At 38.0% G+C, this 26,924-nt stretch overlaps 1 protein-coding gene across 1 annotated transcript in view; it reads left to right on the forward strand.

Annotated features, from left to right (window-relative positions):
- The window catches only part of usp45 (ubiquitin specific peptidase 45), a 61,561-nt gene extending 35,352 nt beyond the window's left edge, over positions 1-26,209 (forward strand). The window contains exons 9-18 of the mRNA XM_007892949.2: positions 6,605-6,692; positions 12,620-12,701; positions 13,420-13,511; positions 14,753-14,809; positions 17,097-17,267; positions 18,493-19,180; positions 21,085-21,182; positions 23,146-23,232; positions 23,920-24,073; positions 25,239-26,209. Of these exons, the coding sequence (XP_007891140.1) occupies positions 6,605-6,692; positions 12,620-12,701; positions 13,420-13,511; positions 14,753-14,809; positions 17,097-17,267; positions 18,493-19,180; positions 21,085-21,182; positions 23,146-23,232; positions 23,920-24,073; positions 25,239-25,369 (1,648 nt within the window). The 3' untranslated portion in view covers positions 25,370-26,209. The remainder of the gene's footprint in view (positions 1-6,604; positions 6,693-12,619; positions 12,702-13,419; positions 13,512-14,752; positions 14,810-17,096; positions 17,268-18,492; positions 19,181-21,084; positions 21,183-23,145; positions 23,233-23,919; positions 24,074-25,238) is intronic.
- Positions 26,210-26,924: the final 715 nt, after the last annotated feature.

Below are 26,924 nucleotides of genomic sequence, written 5' to 3' on the forward strand. Positions count from 1 at the left end.
TCATGGCAGCTGTCTGCTGAGTGGGAAATGTTTTAAAAGCTTGTGTTTTTAATTTTAAGTAGTTTTTTTCCTCCTCTCATTAGGTTCACCCCATACTATACACCATTCCAAGACTAAAAGGATGGGGGAGGTTATTGGACCCCCAGGTTTCTGCCAGTATTGTGGAGAAGCACCTTCTCTTGATGTCTTGACTAAGAGTTGGAACTCACTATGTGTGGAATTGCAGGTATGAACCTGTATCCTGTGGCACGCCATGGAACTGAACAAATTGAAGCTGAGTTGAAATACAAAAACTGATATAGTTAGCATTGTTCTATTACAGTAATTTTATTTAATAAATTAGTTTCATGGGGCAGTTCAGAGAAGACAACTGGAGATCCCTAATTCTGCATTTTAGTGACAGTTGCACGCAAAGTATACAGTTTAAATACAACATTGAAAGTGTACAGGTCCTTAAGACTTTAAAAGAACAACAACAAATTGCATTTATATTATGCCTTTCACGTCAGGAGGGCATCCCAGGGAGCTAAAATATTAAGATATGCTGCAGATTCTAAGTGGCATTATGACCTATTGCACATACTAGGTTGCAAAGTTCAATTTTAAGGTTGGTTGTCTGTTCTATTTTTATCAGAATAAACATGAATATAAAAATAGCGAAATTAAGCATTTTGCAATTTTACAGCACTTTGTCACATACACATCTCCACATTCGTTACTGTATTTGGTAAGGAAAGTAAAATCAAAGGTACATCTATGAAAGCTCCTTTATGCCTTCGGTTTTATGTCTTTGATTTCCCACATAGTGATACCAGCTGTATCATCCTGACGAGGAGATGGGCACTTCCTTGTAGAGAGTGAAGGGAAATGAGAGGACATCTGATTCTCATAGAACTCTCAGCAGCCAGTTATACAACAGCAAAGATGGTCTTCAATCTGTCCTCTTAGGTGATGAAGGTCATTTGCAGCAGGAGACTCAAAGGGAATGAAGGGAAAAAATCATATATGTTAGTCATTAACGCAAATAAGTAGCATTTTTACAGTTGCCTCATTGATACGGTATTCTCAGTGGGGTATTAAAAAAACTACAAAGTAGACTATATATCACATCAAGGGCAGTATTCCATTAGGGTGAAAATATTTTTTATAAAAATAATTACAGATGCATAACATTTGGAGTAATTACATTTAATAGCCTTTAAATTCTGATTGGCTGTCCAGCAGTGCCTAATTGTTCGCTGGCAGATTTCAGCAATATGTTTAAAATACACACTCAGCAAGATAAACAAAAATATTTGCCTGACGTATTTAACAAAGTAAAATGGTTAATCATAAAGTATTAAATTGATATCTGCAATGGATGATTAAACTGCTCTAGAAAACGGGCTTCAAGCTAATTAAAGATTCTGATTTTTAAATTGTGCTTCAGTGTCTCCTTCGTCCCATATGCCAGTGAAGAGTTTATGCATTCATGTAGATAAAACCTTTACTTATGAATACTTCTGTGACACGTACCAAAATTCTTCCAAGTTGTTTTGGAACTTTATAGCTGAACCAAAGTAACTCCGCAGTAGTGATGGGGTTAGAGAGTGCAGAGTGCTGGTGATTGAGTAGTGATGGGGTGATTTTTGCCCCCATTTAAAAGGTTCATCAATTTGTGTCAACAACAACAACAAATTGCATTTATATGCTCCCTTTCACATCAGGAGGCCATTCCAAAGCATTGGGCAGTCAAGAGTTTGTACGCAAACTTGGAGTTGGAATCAAGAGGGGGTGGGAGGATAACTGAAGATATGGTCAACATCAACAACAACTTGCACTTATATAGTGCCTGCCACACAGGGTAGCGTCTCAGTGCGCTTAACAGTGGTGGAACCTGATTCCGAGCGGGGGTGGGGAGGTAGTTGAAGAGGAAAGTTTTCAGGCAGGATTTAAAAGGGGAGAGGGGGCAAGGCGGAGGGATTGAGGGAGAGTGTTCCAGAGTTTTGGGGAGTAGTGGCTGAAAGCGCGACCTCCAATGGTGGGGCGGGGGTGGGAGGGATGAGCAGGAGGCCGGTGCCAGTCGAGCGGAGGCGCCAGGTGGTGGATTGGGGAGTGAGGAGGTCAGAGAGGTAGGGAGGTGCCAAGGAGTGAATGGATTTGAACACGAGTGTGAGAACAAATCGCATGGGAAATATTGCGTGGGCAAATATTTTTGTTTATCTTGCTGAGTGTGCATTTTAAACATATTGCTGAAATCTGCCAGTGCACAATTAGGCACTGCTGGACAGCCAATTAAAATTTAAAGGTCAAACAGGAAGGGCCTTGAAATGTACAGTCAATACACTTTACAGTAAATCCTATGAAGTGTTTTGAGGTGACCTCTCAAAAAGTAAAGACTGTATCAAATATAATCCTTGTATTTGCTACAATGTCTTATGTCATCGATACCTCGCACAATGTATTCTGAAGTGTAGTGATTGTGTATTTGTAGCAAATGCAACAGCCAATTTGCTCACAGCAATGTTTCACAAGCAGCCATGAAGTGAATGACCAATTTTATCTGGAAGATTGTTAGCCAGGACACCAGGGTAAACTCTTTAAAGCAATTGCTTTTTAAGAAAAACTATTCATTTATTTCAATATTAAATATCACAATCTTTAGGTCATTTAAGTGAATTCTAATTTGCATAGCTAAGAAGTGGAAATGGCTTTTTTTTAAATTACATGTCCACATTTGAGACAATTTACTATAGATCTTGATTGCTTTTAGCAGAAGTTCAACCTGTTCTATCATGATACTGCTGACACCGTACAACAGGTTGCAGTGCATTGGCACTGGCTTCCATATGTCAGCACATCTGTGAATGTTATATTCAACCAACCATCTTGAAGAGTCCTCCAGTATTGCAGTGATCTTGCTTGCAGCAAGATTTCAAGGAGAAACAAGTGCATTTTTTTTTAATGGAGGGATGAAAGTCTATTCTGTATGTTTTAACGTTTTGCATTTATTGATCAAGATACTTTTAAGCAGGCTTTTCTAGAATGTTGTCAACAAGATCACAAAATTACTTGAGTAATATTCAGTACCTTGGGAAAGCTTGATGTGCTATACCATGTGAAGTTTTTAAACATTCTGATGTTTGAGGCTGGGGCAATACTAAATGGCTGCTGGGAAAATATATTTATGAATATAAAACTGGAACTTTAAAAAGTGGTTAAAACGTAAAAGTGGTTTGTTAGAATACAGTCTTCGCGAGACTCGGCAGGCAGATTGCAAAAGATAGTTTAGGTTCCTAGAGATTGTCGAAATACATGATTAACGACAACTTGCATTTATACAGCTCGCTTTATAGAAGCCAATGTCCCAGAACTCTGTGCAGTGGTGGGGTTGGACACTGAGCAAGGGGAAGGTGGGATTAAACAACAACAAATTGCATTTATATAGCACCTTTCACATCAGAAGGATGTCCCAAGGCACTGGACAGTCGAGGGCTTGCACCCGAATGGGGGGCTGGGTTCGAGAAGAGTGGTAGCCAATAGGGGTTAAGGTGGGAATGTGACCAGGGCATGGTCAAAGAGGAAGGTCTTTAGACAGGCCTTGAAGGAGGCAAGGGCGGCGAGGTGAAGGGACTCCAAGATGGTGTTCCAGAGAATGGGGGCAGAATGGCTGAAAACTGATCGTGGGGTGGGCAAGGCGGGGAAATGAAGCAGGCCAGTGCCTGCCAAATGCAGGTAAAGAAATGGTGAGGTAGAGAGATTGAGGCAGAGAGTTCCAGAGTTTAGGGGTAGAGAGGTTTAAGTATTGACAGTAGGCCTGTGTTAGCTGAGCAAAGGGCCGAGTAGAGGATTGAGGTATGAACAGTTCAGAGAGGTAGGGAGATGCTTGGGCGTGAAGGTAGTTGGATGTGTGTGTGAGGATCTTGTAGTCAATCTGTTCAGGAGCAGACGAGTGGGACCTTGGTTTAATGTTTCATCTGAAGGAAAGAGCCTCTAACATTGCATCATCCTCCAACACTTCAAGTGTCAGCCTAGACTGAGTTCAAAGGCTGATAGTGGGCTTGAACCCACAACCTTTTGACTTGGGGGTGAGAGTGCTACCAACTGAGCCAGGCTGGCATCTACAGGTTCAGCATAAGTTCTGGTGATCGGAACTTAGCTGAGTTCTCAGAGTACCCCAGTAACTTGTTTATCATGCTTTTTGCTGTCTCGCACCATTTTGCCATTGTGAGTGATCAATCCAATAAGACTTGAATCTCTTTCAGTATGCTTCATGCCAAGTTCTGTTCCTACCGCATAACTCCTATTTTTTACTTCCTATTCAGTAGTGTCTTTTATATTATTGAATTTAATTTCTTAGTGAATGGTCCAGGTGCATATCTTACAGTGTATAAACTATTTATAAGATCTTGGCTGCCTCCTACCTTAGGTTTAAAAAAAAGTTACGGGGATTGTTGTAAGGCTGTGGGCACTTTACACTCACACATTGCCGACTGCCTGTTTCTAGATGTGGCTTCCAGCTTTAAAATTTTAGAAACTGCAGATATATCAAGGAGTCGTAACTCAGGCAAATGAAGTCAATAAAAATGAATAGAATATCTGCTGCAAATTGAAGGATTCTACATTAAGCGAAGAGATACATGTGTCAAGGGAATCTTTTGGGAAATTTAAATGAATAGATCAATGGTCTATTGATCAACTATCCTTTCTACCCGATATCTGCACCATGACCCGCTCTGCCTTGCCCACCTCCGCAACATCGCCCGGCCTCTGCCACTGTCGGCCTCCCCAACTCCTCCTTCCACTGGCTGCAAATCATCCAGAACTCTGTAGTTCGTGTCCTCTACCGCACTAGGCTCTGTGACCCTATCACTCCCATCCTTGCCCAACTCCACTGGCTTCCCATCACACAGAGGATGCAGTTCAAGATCCTGGTCCTCACCTTCAAAGCCCTCCATGGTATTGCTCCCCCCTACCTCTGTGCCCTCCTAAACCCCTACCATCCTGCTCGCTGCCTCCGCTCAACGGGCTCCAGCCTGCTTTATATCACCCGCCTCACTCGCTCTACTATTGGCAGGTGGGCCTTCTGCCACTCTGCCCTCACTCTCTGGAACTCCATCCCGCAGTCCCTCCGCCTCACCTCCCTTGCCACCTTCAAGCCCCATCTCAAAACCCTCCTCTTCGATCATGCCTTTGATCTCCCTGCTTCCTCTCCCACCCTACTACTGAAGAACTAATCACTTCTATAGAACGTGTGGAGTCCTGTAGCTTAGTGGATAGAGCACTCGCGTCGCAAGCGAGAGGACCTGGGTTCGACTCCCAGGAAGGGCGAAACGTTGGGAAAGTTTTCTTACTCCACACACCTCTGTTTACCTAGCAGTAAATAGCAACCAGGTTGCTAGTCGTTTGTCGGATTGCTCTTCCGGGGTAATAGTCTCTTTTTTAAAAAAAACTAATTTGGTCATTTAATCCACGACTATGGGACACTGCTGTTCACAATTGGCTGCCGTGTTTCTCCCACAAAATATATAGTCAATTCACTGTACATCTGTGAAGCGATTTGAGATGTCTTGAAGACGTAATAAGGCGTTATATCAAAGCAAGGATTATTAAAGATTATTATTATTACCTGATGAAAGTGACTTATTACCTGGGCCAATATAAAAGTTTGGAAATATTTCCCAAAAATTGCAGGTGTGTTTGACAACCTTTGCAGAAAATTGTGGGGCGTTGAATGGTGCTGTTGAGGTACATTTTACTGCTACATTTTTTCACTTTATTGGTTAAAATTAAACATAAGGAAATAACACATGTTAGATTGTTGCAAAAAAATTATTAATTGCTTCTTTAACAAAAACTGTGTGGCCATTTGTTTGCGGGCAGACACAACAGCGAGGCTACAGGAGCTCACCACCTCCTGCCTCTCAGTGTCGGAACCGCACAACCCCGGGCCAGAGACTACAACATGGCAGGTTTGTAGCGGAGTGAGTTTGTAGTAGGTTCCATGGGAAACGTGCGGCTGCACTTTCCTATTGGCCCAGCTTATTACTGCCAAAGTGGCATACTTGTGTTGGTCATTCAGGAAGGAGTAGAGTGACGCTTATGACATACTGTGATTAATAAAGCATCTGTTGTCTAAACTAATTTATGCTGATAGAATCTGCAATCATAGTGGAACTCCTTCCCAGAGTCTCTCTGACTTGCCCCATCCCTACCCACTTTCATAGCCCACCTCAAAACTTCCCACTTTGATCATGCCTTCAATCATCTTTCCTCCCACCACCACTATTTTCAGTCCTCTGCCTTCTTCCCCCTTAATTTGAGTGGTTGGAGTGCAGATCAGGAGAACTACTTTCTTATGTATGGTGTTGAGCCTCACAAGTGTTTTAGCTGCACCCCTACGTGCGAGTGGTGAGTATTCCATCACACTACTTATTTTGAGAGTTAGAGAGGCTCAGGTGTTCAGCCAACATTGTGAATGTTTTGAGACGTCCTCTCGACGTAAAAGACGCTATATAAATGTATAAATATATTGTATTGTACGTGTGGGTTCATGAATTTGTTACTGCTCTACATGATTTTTCTGTATCAGGTTGCTACCAGTTTCTTTTTTCATTTTCAACAGAGCTCCATGGTTCAAGGGGTTTCAGCAACAAGATAGCCAGGAACTACTTCACTATTTGCTGGATGCCTTAAAAATTGAGGAAACTAAGGTAATCGCAAAAATTCCCATGTTACTTACTTACTTAGCCACAATGCATCGGTGAAAGAAGAGCGAATCTTAACTTAAGTGACTGAGATACCGATCAAGAGAACTGCTTTCTCCTGTATAGTGTTGACACTTCTCAAATGTTTTAGCTGCACCCCTCCAGGCGAGTGACGAGTATTCCATCACGCTGCTTATTCTGAGCAGTGTAGATGGGGAGAAGCTTTCAGGAGTTAGAGGTGAGCCACTCTTCCCAGAATATTTAGTCTCTGCCCTGCTTTTGCAGCTACTATGCTGATATGATTGGCTCAGTTAATGGTGACCGTCAAGAAGTTGATAATGGGGGGCTCGGCGATTGTTGTGCCATTGAAGGTCAGGAGAAAGTGACTGGGTTGAAGATGGTTATTGCTTGGCACATGCTACCACTTATTAAAGTTTAGGCTCTTTTACCATTATGTTCTAATGTTTGGTGCTTCCTGATCCAAAGTAATCAAAGGAACTATTGGATGACCAGTGGGTGATTTTTACAGTACTTGCCAAGTTGCATTGGTGGGTGTTGACCTGTTGAGTTCAGTTTTGGTCTAATTTGGTCAAAACCATAGTATATTCTGATCGACTATGTTGAAAGAGTGTTACCCCTGGCATTCTTGTGCATTGCATGCATGTATTAATGGAAGTTAAAAGACTGATCTATTTTGCCCCAAGGTGCCCTTATTCGAGTGTTGGAGATTTTGGTCAATATTAGTTTCAACCAAACTGGAAATGGCAAGAGTATTTCTTTCTGAGTGAGGCAAAAAGTAACTGGAAGGGGAGTCAACCTTTACAGCACACAATTCAGAGATTTAGGGCAACCCTGTTATAACACAGTTGTCACAGTTAGTATCTCAGTGGTCACGTTACAAGTGTAACAATAACCATCTTCCAAGTTTCTGCTGATATCATTTTCACTCTGCACTGTATGCAGCACGTGCCGCTATGTACACTATGCACCAGAAGCACCATTGTCAAAGTAGACGACAGTGTTTCCTACGTGGAGCGACATTAACTGTAATTCTACATATAGTGCAGCGTGCAAAATATACAACAACAACAACAACAACAACAAGATTCCATTTATAGAGCGCCTTTCACGTCAGGAGGACGTCCCAAGGCGCTGCACAGTTGGGTCATGACCCGAGCAGGAGGGAAATGGTCAGGGTGAGGGGAGGGAAGGGAGGGAGAGAGGAGGGGGGAAATGGTCAGGGTGAGGGGAGGGAAGGGAGGGAGCGAGGAGGAGGAAGAGAGTCGAGAGGGGAGCTGAAGGCACGGTGAATTCACTTTACAGTGTATTCTGTGAGATGTCTCAAAGACTTGATAAGGCGCTTTATCAAATGCAGCATTATTATTCCTGTGCAAAGCGTGTATGCTGTACAGTGCAAAAGAAGCGATAGCAGTGGCATGGTGACCCAGATGTCAGCCATCTTTTTAGTACAGGAAGTCAACTAGATAACACCAGAGGTTAGTTGTCCCGTGCTTCCAGTAAACGCAGGTCCACAGTACACCAGTATTGCATATGCATCCCAGTTAAAATGTGTCATGCACAAACCTGTAAATGGGCTTCTGCCTGTCTGCTTACTATCTTCACATAGATGTGCAAAAGATCGTAATATGAGGGAAGAATGTGATTAAAAAAAAGAGGAAACATGAAAATGACCTTGACAATATTTCAAGGTGTTTTTGTATTCATTAGTTAGTGAAGTTGCATCAAACTGTTATTTTTTTAAAAAAATAAAAGGGCACCTGTGGTCTGCACTATGCTTTGTACTATTCAATTAAGTCCATTTTCAATTTAAACAGTAAATTATTTTTAATGGTCATTGTATATCCTTGGGCAGAATAGTGAGAGGCACAGCTAGTGGAACAGAGACACAGCAATGATTTGAAGGGTTCTAGACGGTGTGACAAAATTAGACTGGCAGGTCTATGGATCTATTCAAACTGTAGAGCAGTGACAGTTGTGCCAGTCAGAACCACGGGTACCCGAGCAGCCACAGCATTGTCTGTCCTGGGAACACCACAGCTGTTAATCGAGTTATTGTTGTGGAGTGTCACTACCATGTGGTGTTGAGTGAGAGCCTGCAGCGATGTGCCTGCCACCAGAATCCTTTAGCAGATTACCACCACTAACATTTTCTTGTTCAGGCTGTTTAGAAAACCCACTGAAGTGCAGGTTATAAAATGCATGTATTATCCCAGCTACTGAACTTAACAAATCCCTTCAAACTCGATGACTGTGTTTATAAACCAAGAAATGCAGTATGAAAACTAAACCTGATTGCTATTGTTTACAAGTCAGACATTAGCTTCTTGAGTGACGTATCCACGTTCACTTCAGTGTGAAATCAGAATCAGACCTTGACTGGGGGGTAGGGGGGTTAATGAAGATAGGGTGGGATGACAATCGACAACTCCTGCAGGGTAGTTTTTTCCAATATTTGCCATAGATTGGTTTGTGCTGAGATTCAGAAGTGGCTGAAGCCTGCTGCTAATTGATTAATGTATTTCAGCACTGTCACTAGCACCCTGACCATGCAGGGATGATGTCTTTGTTGACCTAAATAGATGGTTCAATGCACAAAGCTCTACAAAAGGGCCTACTGATGGTCCTAAACCTATTTAGGGGTATTCAGCTGAGCAATTATCTATTGACTGCTTGTGTGTCTAGATTGTTGGCCATAGGGTGGAAACTGCAAAGGGAGAACAAACTGACTGACCAGGTTGAATTCACAAATTGACCAATATTGCATTAAAGTAGGGCAACAAACATGAGTTTAATTATATATCAGTGCTTCCTCATGTTTTCTTTAAATGTTTATGTACTGTTTTTAAATACATAACCCATTTATCAGTGTGTTGTTGAGAAGACCATCATTTTACAATATTATCTTTGATAAAAAAATAACTAGTTTTCAGTTAAATAATTGTTTTTCTTAAAACCAAATCAATAAATAATTTTCCCTCTGACTAAAGTGCTTCAGTACTAATTATGAAGCCTTCAATTTAAAAAAAAGGTCTCAGAACTGTCCAATAGGGGAGAATGTCAAACCACATTATTCAGTTCTATTGAGGATATGGATTTCTATTTTTTTAGCAAAACTAATTAATAGGGTTCTATATTTCTAAATACCCTTGTGTTTAATAGTTACTCTGTTAGAAAGCAATATATTTTAACACTTTCAATTCTCACTATGCTGTAGACATATTACCTCTTCTGAGATTGATCATTCTCTCTGGAGTCCCAATGCAGTATCTTGACTTATGGTTATGCTTTATGGGTTGACAGGTAAATCACATTATGAGCTCATTGCACTGATATTTAAACTTGTAGAACTCAACCAGTTCAAGACAAAATCTCTTGCACTGATTTCAAATTAATCTGAGGGCATATTTTGTTTGATGTTGATCCCATGAGATTTTAACGTACAGAAAGATTATAATAGGGTGTATTAAATAATATTAAATTATATATTGAATAGAAATAAATTAAAATAATGGAACCAGTAAATAATGCTGTCTTTGGAAAACTGAAGATGTGCTAATGCCAAACAGAAGTCAAATCTTTACTTGTTATTTAAATGCAACTGTTCATTTTAGTTGTACGCATGTTACAGTAATAAATCGGATTAATGTTACAGTAGTAAATACTCATCATTTATAAGTTAATATTTTTAAGAGGAGCATATTGTATCCTTATTCCTCTATATAGTATTATTTTACTACCATACTTCAAATCCTGCTGGTCCCCACCTCCCTGCTGTGTAGTTTGATACATCTTCATAAAAGCAATGTAGCATTGTTGACTGCCTGTGAAATGGAATCAGGCTAACTGCAATTGGACAGAAATACATTTTTTGGTCTGTTCATTAAACATACCAGCTCAGACAGTCATCAGGAGTATATGCAACTTGAATTGTTTTTACAATGTTCTGTATTTTTCAAAAAAAATCAAAATTCACTTCTTAGTACAATCATAATGGGATCTAAATATGAAGTGATTTATAACTGAGTTCCTTATTAAAGAAACCAAAGAAGAAAGTGTGTTGGGTTGCATCACAATAATTCTGCTCTGAAAATACATGGTATTGTAATGGAATTTCAATTAATTGCCATGAAGTACTTCATGTTTCTTTATTAAACAAATCCCATTACAAAACACTACACATTATATCCCAATATTAGTAATTGCATTGCCAAGCATGTCAACTAAAAAACATTTCTAATATTTAGAAACCTGAGTAAGTAATTTAGATTGACTTAAAAGCCTGTGCTTATATTGGGTATACATAAAGCTCCTCCTCAGCTGTACTATATTTATACTTAGAAAAAGGCCTGGTTAGGTTTCGGTAGCTCACTGGGCAGCATTTCAGTTTGCTGAATATGTCAACACAAGTGCTGCAAAAAGGAAAGATTTTGCAACTTCAGTGCTAAACAATTTTCTTCTGTTTATAAAAAAAAATCAAAGTTACAGTGGTATTTTTGGTCCAAATCTATATTTTATTTTAAATCTGCCGGGGTTGTACTCGTCCAAATTATCTGCCCTATCTGGCCATTTAAACTTGCATGGATTATAGAAATATGTTTGTTGAAATGTCACCGGTAGAGATTGATTTTAAAAAAAAGCTTTAGGTTGCTTGACTGCTTTTAAGAATCTTATCAGAAATAAAAGCAAAATGTTTCCTTTTTTTAAAAAAAAAGCTTCCCCAGAAAGTTTTCATTTTCTAGTGATTGAATCCTGCAACACGGGGATTCCTTAAATTTCCAGGCAAAACAATTGAATTAATTCAGCAATTAATTAGCATTTAATAGCTATATAAATTGTATTACAGCTTTTATGTCATGGACAAAAGGTCATTTGCAATTGGAACTACACGTCATGCCCTAGATTTACAAATTAATGCATGAAATGTGGTTTTTACACCATGTCTTGCAGTATATGGAATGTTTAAAGCTGCCCTGTATGTTTTCTTGCTGGTTCAAAGGGGTGCTCAAATACAATACAACATGGGTGTTCAATGCAACATGGGTGCTCATAGGATTAGCTGGAGTCTTGGCTTCTGTAAAACAGTCAATGTACAGGAAAGTACCAAAGCCTAGGGTCTGTTTTTTATTTAACTTTTTCATTAAAATGAATGTATGGAGTTATAGCAATAACATGGAAATTTGTTTAAATACTTATTAACTCAGTCTTGTTTATACATCATTTGTTCTCAAATGCATTAAACTTAAGTACAGCAAAATTTAAACTGGGCATTCTTCACAATGATGGTAAAAATTGTGCATATACTTATTTTGCTAAGATGTGCCTTGTTTTATAATTCTGAAATTAAGCCTTAAAATTACTATTAATGATCCTATCTTGCTAATTGGCAAAGGTTAATGCTATATATGGCAATTGTTTTCAACGTAACTCCATCAGATAGCTAAGAACTTTTGCCTTTTATTTCACAAGTAAATACAAGCCCAATTGATATTGATTTACCAAGTGTGCTATCAGCAATTATGTTCATTTGGAATTAAATTAATGTGCATTTAAAGAAACGAATTATAAATTTAAAATAACTTCTTAAAAGGACCTATTTTGAACTTATTAAAAACTACTAGACATTTTTTCTTTGATCCTTCAATTTTTCACTAGATTTTAAAAATGTCTCAAGGTAGAAGTCAGCTTAGTGGATTCTATGCTGGCTATTGTTCTCCCAAAATAAACTTGTAAGAAATATGGAACTTCTATTCTGTAATATCTAACCCAGATTCTTCTTAGACCTTATGTCTTTTTTGATGTTGGCATCATTTTCTCACATTAGTGATTAAGTTAGCAAATATTTGAGGCAGTGACTATATTTACTGGTATTATGGCATAAGTAATGTACTGATGCTTTTATATCTGTTATACAGCGTATACAGAGTGGTATCTTGAAAGCTTTCAACAATCCAACAGTCAAAACTGCTGATGAGGAGACCAAACGGAAAGTAAAAGGTAAAGTTGCATGGCTCAAAGGCGCCATCTGGTGTAGTTGCAGCAGCTTGAACTTGGCAAGCTGTATCTTTCAAACAAAATCAAAAGAACTAATTCAAGAGTGACCCATCATAACACGATAGTTGGGGTCCATAAATTCCGATTCAAGGTCATAACAAGGCGGAATCGCAAGTAAGCGCTTCCACAGCCACTGTAAAAATATGCAGAAAATTGACGAAAGTGTCAAGAAGTGACAACAGTCACCTGATGAACTGGACGTTAGCCCTTACTTAATGCGTAATTATCTGGCTGGCATTTTGAAGCAAGACCATTTGATTTGAAGCTTTTTGGGTGCATTTTTTGATGAGTAAATGTTGGGATCCACACCTCAATCACACTATAAATGGTCCTGCATTACAATTATAACAAGGTTCTATGACCCACTTTTTTAGAATAAAAGCTGCGGCAATAATAATCTAAATAACTTGGAAAACACTTTGGTCTTAACAACTTGTTCAAAGCATGACGTAAAGGATACCTATTTGACCCTGTTATCGGTCATCTTCCCCTCCACATCACTGGGGATCACCTCCAGCATTGTTAAGCACTTTGTGAGATTTCCTCCCAACGTGAAAGGCACTATATAAATGTAAATTCTATTATAATATTGTATGCATTGTTAAATTTAAATTAACTCATTAGTTTTGACCTAAATTTTAATTTTTATGATTTGTTTCAGTATACGGCAAAGAAGGTGTGAAGATGAACTTTGTTGATCAAATCTTTGTTGGAGAGCTGATTAATATCATCATGTGTGAGGAATGTTCACATGTGAGTATTAGTTACCATAACTTGTGTTCCACTGTAGTAAACCTAAAATATTTAAACCTTTTTCTAACTAGATAATAATAAAAATAATCCTTGCATTTGATATAGGGCCTTATCTTCGAGACGTCTCACAGCGCTTCATAGAATATACTGTAAATTGTAGTGACTATATTTTGTGGGTGAAACGCGGCAACTTTTAGATAGGCTAAACATATACATTCATTATAATGAACTGCAGATCTAGCCAAATTTTTAATCTGTATGTTTTTATTTTCTTAAAAGAATTGGGCTTCTGTTACTTTTTCACAATTGCAACTTCTCACTTGAATAATTTCTGGTTAAAGGTTTGCTCTGCTAATAATACTCTAAGTCAGATGTTTATGAGTTCAGGTTCTTTGTGGAGATGTGAGTTCACAGACTAGACTAATACTTCAGTACTGGGGTAGTACTCTGAGTATCATTCTTCAGATGATATATTNAAAAAAATCAGTTTGTTCAAGTGGATGTTAACGAACCCTTGATGATATTGTTATTGGACAAAGGGAAGACAGTTTATCCTGGTGTTTTGTGCAACAATCCTAGTTGAATTGCTTATTTCCCTTATGGCTGTTTTGGGGACTTTGTTATTATGTTCAGTATACATGACAGTAATTACTTATGAAGCGTTTTAACACTTTTCAATGACATTAGCAATCTAGTCCCGAGCAGTCTTTATGATTTACCTTGTTTAGGAAGTCATGAAGATTTCCCATTGTCAAATCGTAAAGATGATTATTAAACATATAACTTGAAACTTGTAGTTTAAAGTTTCAGTGGAAGGATTTTCTACACAATTTAGTAATTATTTTCTGAGGAACATTGAAGCAGGTATGTCGCAAAGCTATATAATACGCTCTGTGGACCCTTCCACATTAAACTGAGTCTCTGGAACCCTCCTCAGAACTCATTGCACAATATTTATTCTTGGAAAAGATTAAGCCAATAAATGATTAGAGACTCCAACCTGATTGAGAGACTGAATGGGTTTAGAACAGCTAAAGAATGTCTCGTGGGTTTATGATTTCATCTCAAAGTTAGTCTTGTGCATCTGTTGTTCTATCCTTTTATTGGAAATTGCTTTCTTTTGATCAGTAATAAACTATAATTTAGTTCTGTTTATATGTTGCGGTATTCTGTTGTGAAAGAAAGTTTAATTGTTGCCCTTTGAGTTGTGTATGATTATCTTTGAAATAATTGTGTTTCAGATTTCAACTGTTAAAGAGCCCTTCATTGATCTTTCACTTCCAATTATAGAAGAAAGGGTAAGACAAATACTCTACTTATGACACGTGTTAAGTGACAATCAAACTTCAATATCCCGATTATGATGCATGTATATATGCTTTCTGGCAGGAATCTAGTAATTTCTCAAATGAAGAATAATGAACATTGCAAAGTAACGAATACAACAAGTAAAACACAATAAGGTGACATTGTGTTTACGTTGTTGCATGAAATAGGTCTGGAAATTATTTTGTAAAAAAAATGTGACCTTAAATTAATGCATATTTGAAATATAAATTGTATTTTCCTGTGGTGTAAATTTCCTTTTGTAAAGAATTTCTCCCATGTCTGTTTGTGTAATAATTCACAAATCACTCCTATTTTTAAAACATTGCAGATCCTAAATATGATGCTGTGATGGTGATTCATAATTAATAAATAAATAATAATTTTGTCGTTTGATTAACGACTGTTTGTCACCCTTGGTGACATCATCCGCAGATATGGGGTCAATTTCCATATGTATGCGGATGACATCCAACTCTATCTTTCTGCCTCTACCCTCAACTCCAGGACCACTGCTGTACTGACAGACTGCCTGTCGGATATCAAGTCCTGTATGAGGGCAAATTTCCTACATTTAAATGTGAACAAGACTGAGGCCCTCCTGATCGGCTCGTGCCACCGCTTCTGCACCTCAGGCTCCACGTCCCCAACCCACCCACCCTACCATTGTTGAGAGCACCTTCAGCCACTCTGCCCCCAACCTCTGGAATTCCATCTCCCAATCGCTCCGACTCACCCCCTCCTTAGCCTCTTTCAAGTCCCGCCTCAAAACCCTCCTCTTCGACCATGCCATTGGTCACCCCCTTCCCCTCCCCTCCCTTCTCCCCCCCTGACCCCAGCTGGGGTCTGAAATGCTGTACACTGTCCAGCGTCTTGGAACGTCCTCCCGACGTGAAAGGCGCTATACAAATGTAATCTTGTTGTTGTTGTTTCTGGGACACTGCTGTGCACAATTGGCTGCCACATTTCGCCCACAAAATATACAGTCAATTCACTTTACAGTATACTCTGAAAGATGTGATAATGCGCTATATCAAATGCAAGGATTATTATATTATATACTATATATATTATATACTATATATATTTATTATATTAAATGCTGCAACAAATCTGGGGAGGGGTGAAAAATAGAGAGCGAGGGGGAGATTGAGAGAGCGTTAGAGGGGATGGAGAGTTTGTGTGTGGGAGAGAGTAATTGAGAGAGGGAGATAGTGTGTGAGAGATGAGGTGAGGGGGAAGAGAGTGATTGATTGGGGAGGTGGCGTGTGAGAGGGAAGAGAGGGTGTGAGAAGGGGAGTGAGACAATAAGAGAGAGAGAGTGTGAGAGAAGGAGAGAGTGTTCGTGTGAGAGAGTGCATGAGAAAGGGGGGTAGAGAGAGGGAATGATTGAGGGAGAGCGGGAGAGAGAGAAACAAAAAGAATGAGAGAGCAGAGAGAGAAAGGAGAATTGAGGGCAGTGTTTCATGGTTCACTGTCAGGACAGATGATCGGAGTCTTCCTTGGCCATGCAGTGCATTTCCTCATAGAAAGTTCCCTCTTTCCCCAGTGAAAAACTCCTCTATGTCCTTCATTCCACCTCCCTCCTCACCCTACCTCTGCGACTTCCCGATCCAGCCATTCTCTTCAGCTAGTTTTATGTCCCCCCACCCCTTTGCCCCCCTATCGCCATTCTGCCCCCGCTCTCTGGAGTTCCATTAGTGGCGTCCCTCTTACTCGCTCCCTCCCTCCCCTCTTTCAAGGCACATCAAAACCTAACTCTTTGACCACGCTTTTGGTTAGCTTTTTCCCTCCCATCCCACCTCTCTTACCTCCCACCCCAAGATCAGGTGCCCAGCCAACAGAGTCAAGATGTCCTTCCAACATGAAAAAGTTGCTGTGTAAGTGGTGTTATGTAAGGGAAACACAAAATATTGCTTATGCGGCCCGCAGACCTTTCTCAAATTGGACCACCCAGTTCTAGAGTATTGCTATTTTCATAGTGGTAAATTTTGATCTATTTACTGCTTTGTTTTTAATCTGCATTCAATGCCTTTGCTAATGCAAATGAGTCCCAACTGATATGTTCGAACTCTGAATAATATAGATAGTGCTCAGTAACTTCTTTGAAAATGGCTGTCAGTACAAAAATACAAATAAGCTGTTTTCCAAGCTTTTATTTCAAAAAAAAGTTTGATCTAAAAGTGATATTGTACAATTCAAATGCTGATATTGTGTTTTCCAGCACAATAGTTGTAATGTTTTTTAAACCCTAATCAGGCTGCAAAACCAGTGCCTTTAGGAAGAATACATAAAAATCAGACCATACAGGATGCAGAAACTCAGGAAAATATCTCAATGTCAAGTAAGCAGGACACTTGTGTTATGTCTTCTACCCCAACTAAATATCAACCAAAGAATGCCAGGAAATCAGCTTTAACAAAATGCAAGGTAAGGGTACATTGTTGTATTGGTGTTGGTCTGTTGAATAGGCTATAAATAAAAGGACTGAAAGATGAGCAAATGAAGGAGAATACCGACATGTCACCAACAACAAGCATCAATGCTTCTTGACCCAGGAGTGTTACACGCATTTGGAAGTTTAATTGGGAGAGCATTTAAAGAGTCCTCATCACAAGCCATATTATAATGCTGTACCATGTTAAGGATCCAAACTACCAATTTATGTCATGTAAGAATTGGTAACTTTTCTCTTTTCACCTCCCATAATCACCTCCATTGTGATATGTTAATTGATATTCATTATCAAGGTCCTTCTCACTTTTGCAAATAGTCCTTCCCTGAAATTACAGATTTTTTAATGAGTTGAAGGCAAAGAGAGAAAATAAAACTATTAAAATATTAGATGACCAAAGATTAATTGTATTAGTCATGATGATAAAGTAGCCCCAAACCAAATTAGACTTGCTTGAATTTTTCTTTAAATTATCATTTATTATTCCAGTGTGATTAATTAGTATTCTCCCTCTACATGAAATTGTAAATAATGTGATAAATTCTCACTTTCTTAGGATATGATGCAAGAACATTTAAGTGTACAGTATTGGACAAATGGAGTGTTTGTGCAATTGTCTATGTATGTTTTACTTAGTTACTAAAGATGAAACATTATATCAGGTAATATTGGAAAATAAATCTACACTTCAAAGTACAGCTACATATGGTTAAACCAGGTGGGTTTTATTAACTCTTCTTCCATCAAAAAATTTGACAAAGTCTGTCCATTTGTCACATAGATGGAAATTCATACATTTCCCACAATTTAATTTTGTGTTGAAACTATTTAATCATTCTTAGACAATGATCTAAATGTCAATGTATTTTACAATGATATACTTAAAGGATGAATAAAGTATCTTAATCTATTTGCAAAATGTCTACCACTTGGTATATTTAAGATGGTCTAATGATTTTGTGCACATCAATATTTCCTTCGTACATATGCAAGTCATGACTTTCTTTTTTTGCTGAGAGGTTAAAATATTCCCCTCCCATTTCATTTTGTGTTAGGTAATCCATTAGTTGAATTTTCAATTCTTTATAGTGGCTAATGTGAGTGAATAAGGATGCTGTAAATTTTGTCTTGCTTGATTCAACCTTCACAGGTTGAGGTATTAACGTTGTAAGACCTCACCTTTTCATTGTTGTGCGTTAGCAGAGTCAAGCAAACGAACAAAGAATAAAAGGAAGGAATAGATCCATAGACGATGAGAGAAGTTGGCATGCTTCAGTAGAACAAAGTAATGAACACCAAGAGGAGAACAGTAATCTGACACTTTGTCAGCCCAAGTTGGAAGAAGCCAATAACCCTAGTCAATCCGAAGGCAGTGAAAAAGATGGCAATCAATCAGATGGAAGCAATGATGCAGATGGTGAAGCATCCGAATGTGAGAATCCTTCAAAACAAGTGGATTCCCTGAAGTGCAACATAGATTCCAATTTTAATATGGCAACGATCAACCACGTGCTATTCAATGGTGATTTGGTGCAATCTAAACACAAGGACCTCAGTTATAATGATTCTATATCCAGTGCAATGTCGAAGCTCAGCCTCAACAGTATCAAAAATGAAAATCTAATTATTGATTCTGTTATTGAGGAACAGACAGATTGTGTTTCATTCAACATTCAAGATACAAGAGCAGGATCTGTCATATCAAAAAACCCAACTACAGCATTTCAGACGCTGTCTCAGAGCTATGTTGCCAAACCCAAGGAATGTTCACTTCAATCCTGCCTCCATCAGTTCACATCTGTGGATCTCCTTATGGGTAATAATAAACTGTTGTGTGAAAAGTGTACAGAAAAAAGGCAAAAACAACAAAAGAAGGCACATTCAGCAGGTGGGTGTCAGATAATTACAAAGCACTATGGGAGAAATATTTTACTCAACTGTAGAGATGCAGATGACTTTGTGAATACAATCACCACCCAGTTCAGCACTAAGACAGACAAACAATTACAGGGAAACTAGAGCGGAGGAGAAAATCAGTCAAATTCCTGTTCCTTATTGCCATCCAATTACATCCCTCTTGAGGTGTGTCTGAGAATGGGCTTGTGATACCATCCACAATGATGCTGTCCAATGACATGCCAAATCTCTCTAACTCACATGAAGATTGGTCACTTGGGCAAGGTACTTGTGGAACAAACAGTAACCCACCAAACTACAAAATAATCAAGCAGTATTTGGTTAAATATCAACTTACCCCAGCAGCACACTTATGCAGTACACTGTATTGTGTTAGACTCATCAAGATGAGAAAGAACATGCATTTTGGGGATGAGTGGATTTTCACCCACAAAATATACAAGTCAATTCACCTTACAGTATATTCTGTGAAGCGCTTTGAGGCGTCTCGAAGAAGTGAGAAGGCGCTGTGTCAAATGCAGAGATTATTATTAAGTGTATAAACTTTCTATTTCATCAGGAGGCACCAAGCCCTATTTTTACCTGCTCTTCTTCCCCCCCTTCTCCAAGTTCTTTGATTGGCTATGAAGGTTATTGAAGGAATGGGACTCACAGAATTACCATAGTTGACACTTGTGTTGTTTCTAAAGCAACATCCGATGCTGAACTTTTGCCCCCAGTATAATCCAGGCATAATTCACAAATTAACTTGAGCATCTTACAATTATTTATCTAATCTATAAATGTTACCATACTGGGTTTACCTCTATGGATGATAGTTATTTTGTTATAAAATCAAACATTCAAAGTATTTAGTATCTTGGTTAATATTAATGTTTTTATTACAATTAGTGAACACTGCCATCTAGTGTTGTTTTACATTATTAACACAACCCAGGTACACTGATGAATTAGTGTTCTGTGTTTAAAAAACATACATTTCATACGTTTCATACACAGAGTCCCTGACTTTTAAAGAATATCTATAATTTTTGAAGAGAAACTAAGCGTGTCTGGAGTAAATACATCAATCTATAAAACTCTTGTGCATCTCCTAGTAAACAGTTACAGAACAATGGTAATAATAATAATAAGAATCCTTGCATTTGATATAGTGCCTTTCACATTGGGAGGATGTCTTAAACATTGCTCACAGGATTTCACTGTAAACTGTATTTTCTCTGCATTTGTAGGCTAGGACACCAGGAAAAAAAACCTCCTCCTCTACCTCCTCCACTGAAAGTAAAATATTTGTGTTTTAAGTCTTTTGAGACATCTTTCTAAAATGAAAGTTGATAAATAAATTGTTAGATAACATAAACCTTCCATTTCTTATGCCTTTTGTGTTGTTGTGTTAGACTTATTGGCAGCTTCTTAGTTGTGGAGTCCTGTAGCTCAGTGGTTAGAGCACCCGCTTTGCAAGTGAGAGACCTGAGTTCAATTCCAGGCAGGGCGAAACCTTGGGCAAGTTTCCTTACTCCACACAGAGCCTAATAATAATCCCTCCAAAAAAAAAACAATAATTAAATTGGTCATTTTCAATCTACGACTGTTTGTGGGCATTGCTGTGCGCAATTGGCTGCCGCGTTCGCCCACAAATATACAGTCAATTCACTTTACAGTATGTTCTGTGAAGCGCTTTGGGACGTCCTCCCGACGTGAAAAGCGCTATATCAAATGCAAGGATTATTATTATTATTATTATATCTGGAAGCTTTCAGTAATACCAGATTTATTACTTGGCTCTTTCCGCAAATAGTTATAACTTCCTCCTTTTACATTTTGTACATTTTCCATGTGCTTGTTTATGCTTGTTTAATCTTATTTTTTTTGTAGAGAAAAAGCCTGAGCCTGTGTACACAAATGCTCGGAAGCAAATGTTGATTACTGCCGTCCCACCTGTCTTAAATCTTCACCTTAAAAGATTCCACCAGGTAATTCTCACAAAGTTGCTTGAAAGCATTATAACTGGGCTGATTTTAATAAGGTTTTCATTTTATGTTTATATGTGAAAGGTTCTTAAATCGTTGCTGACAGTCATCTGCTGCTTTCTTAAAAAAATCTTAATCTAACAATAAATCAAATCCAAACATCTTATATTGAAGACCATTCTATTTGGATGCTGTAAACCTCTTATTCATTATTTACAGGCTTAGAAATTTAAAACTAATTTCTCAATTGTTTTTCTCTTTGCTATGCATATTTCTTTAAATTTATCTCCAAGTACACTTTTAAGACCATAAGACATAGGAGTAGGCCATTTGACCCCTCGAACCTGCCCCGCCATTTAATAAGATGATGGCTGATCTTCTAACCTAATTCCATTTACCCGCCCTGTCCCCATATCCCTTAATTCCTCTATCCTTTAAAAATCTATCAACCTCAGTTTTGAATATGTTCAAGGACTAAGCATCCACAGCCTTCTGGGGTAGAGAATTCCACAAATTCAGAAATGTTTCCTCAACTCAGTTCGAAAAGGCTGACCCTTAATCTAATCTTATAGCCCCTAGTTTTAGATTCTCCAGCCAGGGGAAACAGTCTCACGGCATCTACCAGGTCAAGACTCTTAAGAATCTTATAGGTTTCTATAAGATCACTTCTAATTTAGAGAATATAGGTCTAATTTACTCAAATACCATCTGCCACCTTCTCGCCCACTCACCAAACCTGTCTGTTTCCCTTTGCATTCTTCGTGTGTCATCCTCAGAGCTTATTCTCCCACCTATCTTCGTATCGTCCACGAATTTAGATATATTAAGTTCTATTTCCTCATCTAAATCATTGATATGGACTGTAAATAATTGAGGCCCAAGCACTGATCCTTGTGATACTCCACTAGTCACATCCTGCCAATCTGAGAAGGACCCATCGTTAATCCCTACTCTCTGTTTTCTTCCTGTTAGCCACTCTCCAATCTATGCAAATATATTGCCTTTAATTCCATGGGCTCTAATCTTATGCAACAGCCTTTTATATGGCACCTTGTCGAATGCCTTCTGGAAACTCAAATGCACCACATCTACTGGTTCCCCCCTATCTAACCTGCTAGTTACATCCTCAAAAAACTCTATAAGATTTGTTAAACATGATTTCCCTTTCGTAACGCCATGTTGACTCTGCCTAATCATGTTATGATTTTCTAAGTACCCCACGATGACGTCCCTAATTAAGGACTCTAGAATTTTCCCTACCACCGATGTCAGATTGATCTATCGTTCCCCATTTTTTGTCTCCCACCTCTCTTAAATGTCGGCATTACATTTGTGAGCTTCCAATCACTGGGAACCATTCCAGAATCCAGGTAATTTTGAAATATCAAAAACAAAGCATCCACTATCTCTGCAGCCAACTCTTTTAAAACCCTAGGATGCAGGCCATCAGGTCCAGGGGATTTATTGTTTTTAATCCTATCAATTTTTCTAGTACTATTGTTTTACTGATATTCATTTCTTTAAGTTCCTCACTAACATTAGCCTCCAGGTTCCCCTATATTTTCAGTAAGTTTTCAATGACCTCTAACGTGAAGACAGAAGCAAAATAATTGTTTAATGAGTCTGCCATTTCTTTATTCCCCATTATAATTTCTCCTGTCTCTGCCTGCAATGGACCCACGTTCACTTTTGATAGTCTCTTCCTCTTTTAAATGATACTGAGCATTCATCTAGCAATACATAGATTTGATTGCATCTTTAGCGTTTACTATAGATGGTTGTTGAGATATCATTGTCTGGATCTTTTAATTTTTTAAATACTGAGATATATTTGCTTTTGATATTTTGTTTATATAATGTTATTCTTTAGTAATAACAGCAAAAGTACAAAATACAGCTTCAGTCATTACATTTTAATCCATCCATAATGTAGAGTAAATGAATAAATAATTATTTTGTTCCTCAGGCAGGTTTGAGCTTGCGGAAAGTGAATAGACATGTGGATTTTCCATTAGTACTGGATTTGGCACCATTTTGTTCATCTAACTGCAAGGTTTGTTCTTTGCTTAACAAAAATGCTTTGAAATAACATTCTCATTGGTTATTTCATTGGTTATTCAAAATCTCTGCCCAACAATAAGCTTTGTTTTTCTTTTTAAAGTGTAGTGCAGGAAGAATTCTGTTCCTATTCAGATATGTATCAGTGAGGTTATTTACATGAGTTTATGTAGCAAAAATTTCCTATCAATTTGTGTATGAAAGTGTTTTCTTGCTTAACGTTCTAATTATTTGAACTGCATTTTGCAATGGCTGAATATATATTAATTCCCATTTAGGTGCCCGCTCATACCCTCTTTAGTTATGATTGTGTTTGCTTGTTTCCCATTCTTGCTCCACTATTGGTAGCCAAGCCTTCAGTCACTGCACTCTGTAACTCTCTTCCAAACCCACTTTACTTGCTACCTCTATTTCTGCCTAAAAGTTTATGATTTGAATTGTACCTTTGTTCAAAATCTTTAAATCTCCTTTTCCTCCACTTCGTGCTCATCACTGCATTTGCCAAGTGCTTTCAAACGTTCCTTTATGTAATGGGAGCAATGGAACTAGAAGTTAATATTATACTTGAGCAATAATAGTATACTTGAATGAATATTCCCTCTTAAGAATCTATTAGCCATTTTATAGATTATCTGTATTTTCTTTCTCATCGTTTTTCTTCTCTGTGTCCATATCTTTTTAGAATGTTGGAGAGGGAAACCAAGTGCTCTACAGTCTTTATGGTATCGTGGAACATTGTGGGTCTATGCGTGGAGGTCACTACATAGCATATGTGAAGTATAGAATACCCAACAAAAAATTGTTTGAGCGTATTGCATGTAGCAAGAATAATTCAGGTAAGATCTCTAAAATTTGACATTGAGACCAATATTGCAGGAATGTGAATACGGATTTGAATTACTGAAGAAATATCTATTTATTAGGATATCTTTTCAACCTTGCTTAGATTGCATGAGATAATTATAGAGTAGGAGTGCAAATAGTTTAATTCGCTCAAATGTTTTGTTATCAGCCACGTGCTGCTCTTCAGTGAGAGCAATCCTGGCAAAGTGGTAGCACTCTTGTATCTTGAGTCAAAAGGTTGTGGGTTCCATCCCGACATGGGGACTTGGAATCGCATAGTTTAAGCTGACACTCCAATGCAGTGTTGGGACTATGTTGCATTTGGGTGCTGTCCTTTGGGCGAGACATTAAACTGACGTCTCATCTGCCTGTTCAGGTGGATGTTAAAGATCCCATGGCACTATTCAGAAAGAGAAGGCAGCTTCTCCTGATGAGTGGCCAGTAATCCTCCAAATAAATGTGGTCACTCATTCCACAGCTATTTGTGGGACATTGCTGTGTGCAACTGGCTGCTGTGGTGCACCACAAAATACACAGTCAATCTACTTTACAGCACTTTGTGAAGCTCTTTGAGACGTCTCAACCATGTGTAAGGCGCTATATCAAATGCAAGGACTATTACCAATTGGCATTTAATCCTATCTTGACCTTGTGGAAAAAATGAAATTCATCAACCCTCACATAGTTTTCATACTTGTATACATTGGAGTGTACCATATGTGATTCAAATTTAGAATTTTAAATGTATTGGTTAGAAATTTACAGGATACACCAATACCATTCTCGGTCCTGAAGTCCACAAAGCTGTATAAGCATTTGTCTTGTGAATCATGGCATTTGACTTCTGGTAGCAGAATAGCTATTTTTTTTCGGATGTTTGTTTTGTAAAGCTGTGATCCCACTAAGTGGAAGTTGAATGCTGCAATACAGAATTGAATGCACAACCCAGCTTCACAGACGTTGGAATTGAAAACAGTAGAATTCTACAATAAAATTTATATTTTTATAGTGCCTTTCACTCCGGGAGGATGTTTCTAAATGCTTTCCACAGGTGCTGGCTGGGTGCTTCAGTTGGAAATACAGTGACATTATTACATTAGGTGCTTTTAGACTTACACTTACAGTTGACAGATTCTGTTAATGATCTTTACTTTTCAGGTTTCAGGGATGCCGTTGCAGCACAACCTGGACAGTGGGTTTATGTAAGTGATGTCCATGTACAAACAGTTCCCGAATCTAGAGTGCTGAATGCTCAGGCCTATCTATTGTTCTATGAACGCCTTTTATAAACTCATTGCTGGGAAAAGTGGTGTCAACACTATGGTAAATATTCATCTGATCCTTTGGTAGATGCATCATTACTATTCTTTCATTTATTAGAACAGATGATGGGAATGTCTTAACAAAAATGATCAGCAAAGAAACTCAATGCAAAAAAGTAAGAATGTATATCATGAAGAATTAAGGTTATTTACTAATTCTGCCTTTAATACTGTAATTAATGGTTTTCCGGGTGTATATTCTCTTGTAATGGAATGCAGATATTTTCATTTGTGGTTATTTTCATTCAACAAAGTTTTTTTTGAAAAATTATGCTTTATTGCAGTTGATTTGCACATGCAGAGACTATGGCTATATATGTTTAAAAGTAAGGAAGACTAATCTAAAGTATTAACTAGAGGAACTTGTATCATATTTCATGAATTGATGTTTACTGTCAAAGACAACAGTGTAGAAATAAAGGTTAAGTGATATATTAATTAAAATATGACGTAATTATGGATTATTACCTGACAGAATTTATTTATATTTTTTTAAAAGTGACAAAATATTGGCTAGCCATCTCACTTCCTATTTGTGTTCACATTGCAACATATTGTAAAATCATTGACTTAGTGGTACCTGGAGTCAGAGACAATTGAGGAATTTTGTCATACTTAATTTCAAATGAATGTCACAAAATTGTACCTAAGTGGACTGAGTCTCTTTCAGTACACATACTTATTGAATTAACTTGCACAGTTTCACCATGTCATTTAATTCATGTATTTTGTTTCTAATCTTTGCTGATGTTAAATCTGATGTGGATTTCATGTTCACAGATGTTTTAATAAATGATTTACCAGCAAGTGTGATTTGGAATTATTTTAAGAGTAGTCTGATGCGTTGTACTTTGACAAGTGAATGTGTTTCAGAAATATTTAACCGTTTTTCATTTTCCAAATAAAATATATAATGAAAACAAAGATCCGAAGTTGGGGAGATGCTCAAATCCAAGACTAGAATCCTACGCTGTCAGCAGTTAATAGACTAACTGTGTAAGAGTATTAATTTACCCAAAAAATACAGTTGTGTGTGCCTACACACACACACACATACTACTTCAATGAAAAAGAAAGTTGTCCAAAGATGCGAACAAGATCAAAATCAAAACCCCCTCATAAATAGTACAGTATTTTGTGATGGAGACAGAGGGAGGAAATATTTTTTAAAAAAGAAAACAGAAGCAACATGGCAGCAGTGAGTTAGTAAAATATAGAAATGAAAGTTTTTTGTTTACTTTTCAGGGGGTCAATTTATAGTATATTTTTCAAAGCTTTTATTGCATTTACTGTGGGAACAATATTCTGTTTATGGAGGTGAGGGGTAAATTAAATCCCTGGTTGTTTTGTCCAATGTCTTTAACATCAGAATTGATTATCTTACGTCCGCACTGAAGCAGTACTTGTTTTGTAAGTGGGAAAATAATTTCAGAACCAATTTTAGTGCTGGGTGTGTCCATTCACGGTGAGGGTTTATTTGCAACAGGCACTGAGATACTTAAGAAAGCAAACATATAAACTA

The sequence above is a fragment of the Callorhinchus milii genome, unplaced genomic scaffold (genome assembly GCF_018977255.1).
Source record: "Callorhinchus milii isolate IMCB2004 unplaced genomic scaffold, IMCB_Cmil_1.0 Scaffold3, whole genome shotgun sequence".
Taxonomy (NCBI): Eukaryota; Metazoa; Chordata; class Chondrichthyes; order Chimaeriformes; family Callorhinchidae; genus Callorhinchus; species Callorhinchus milii.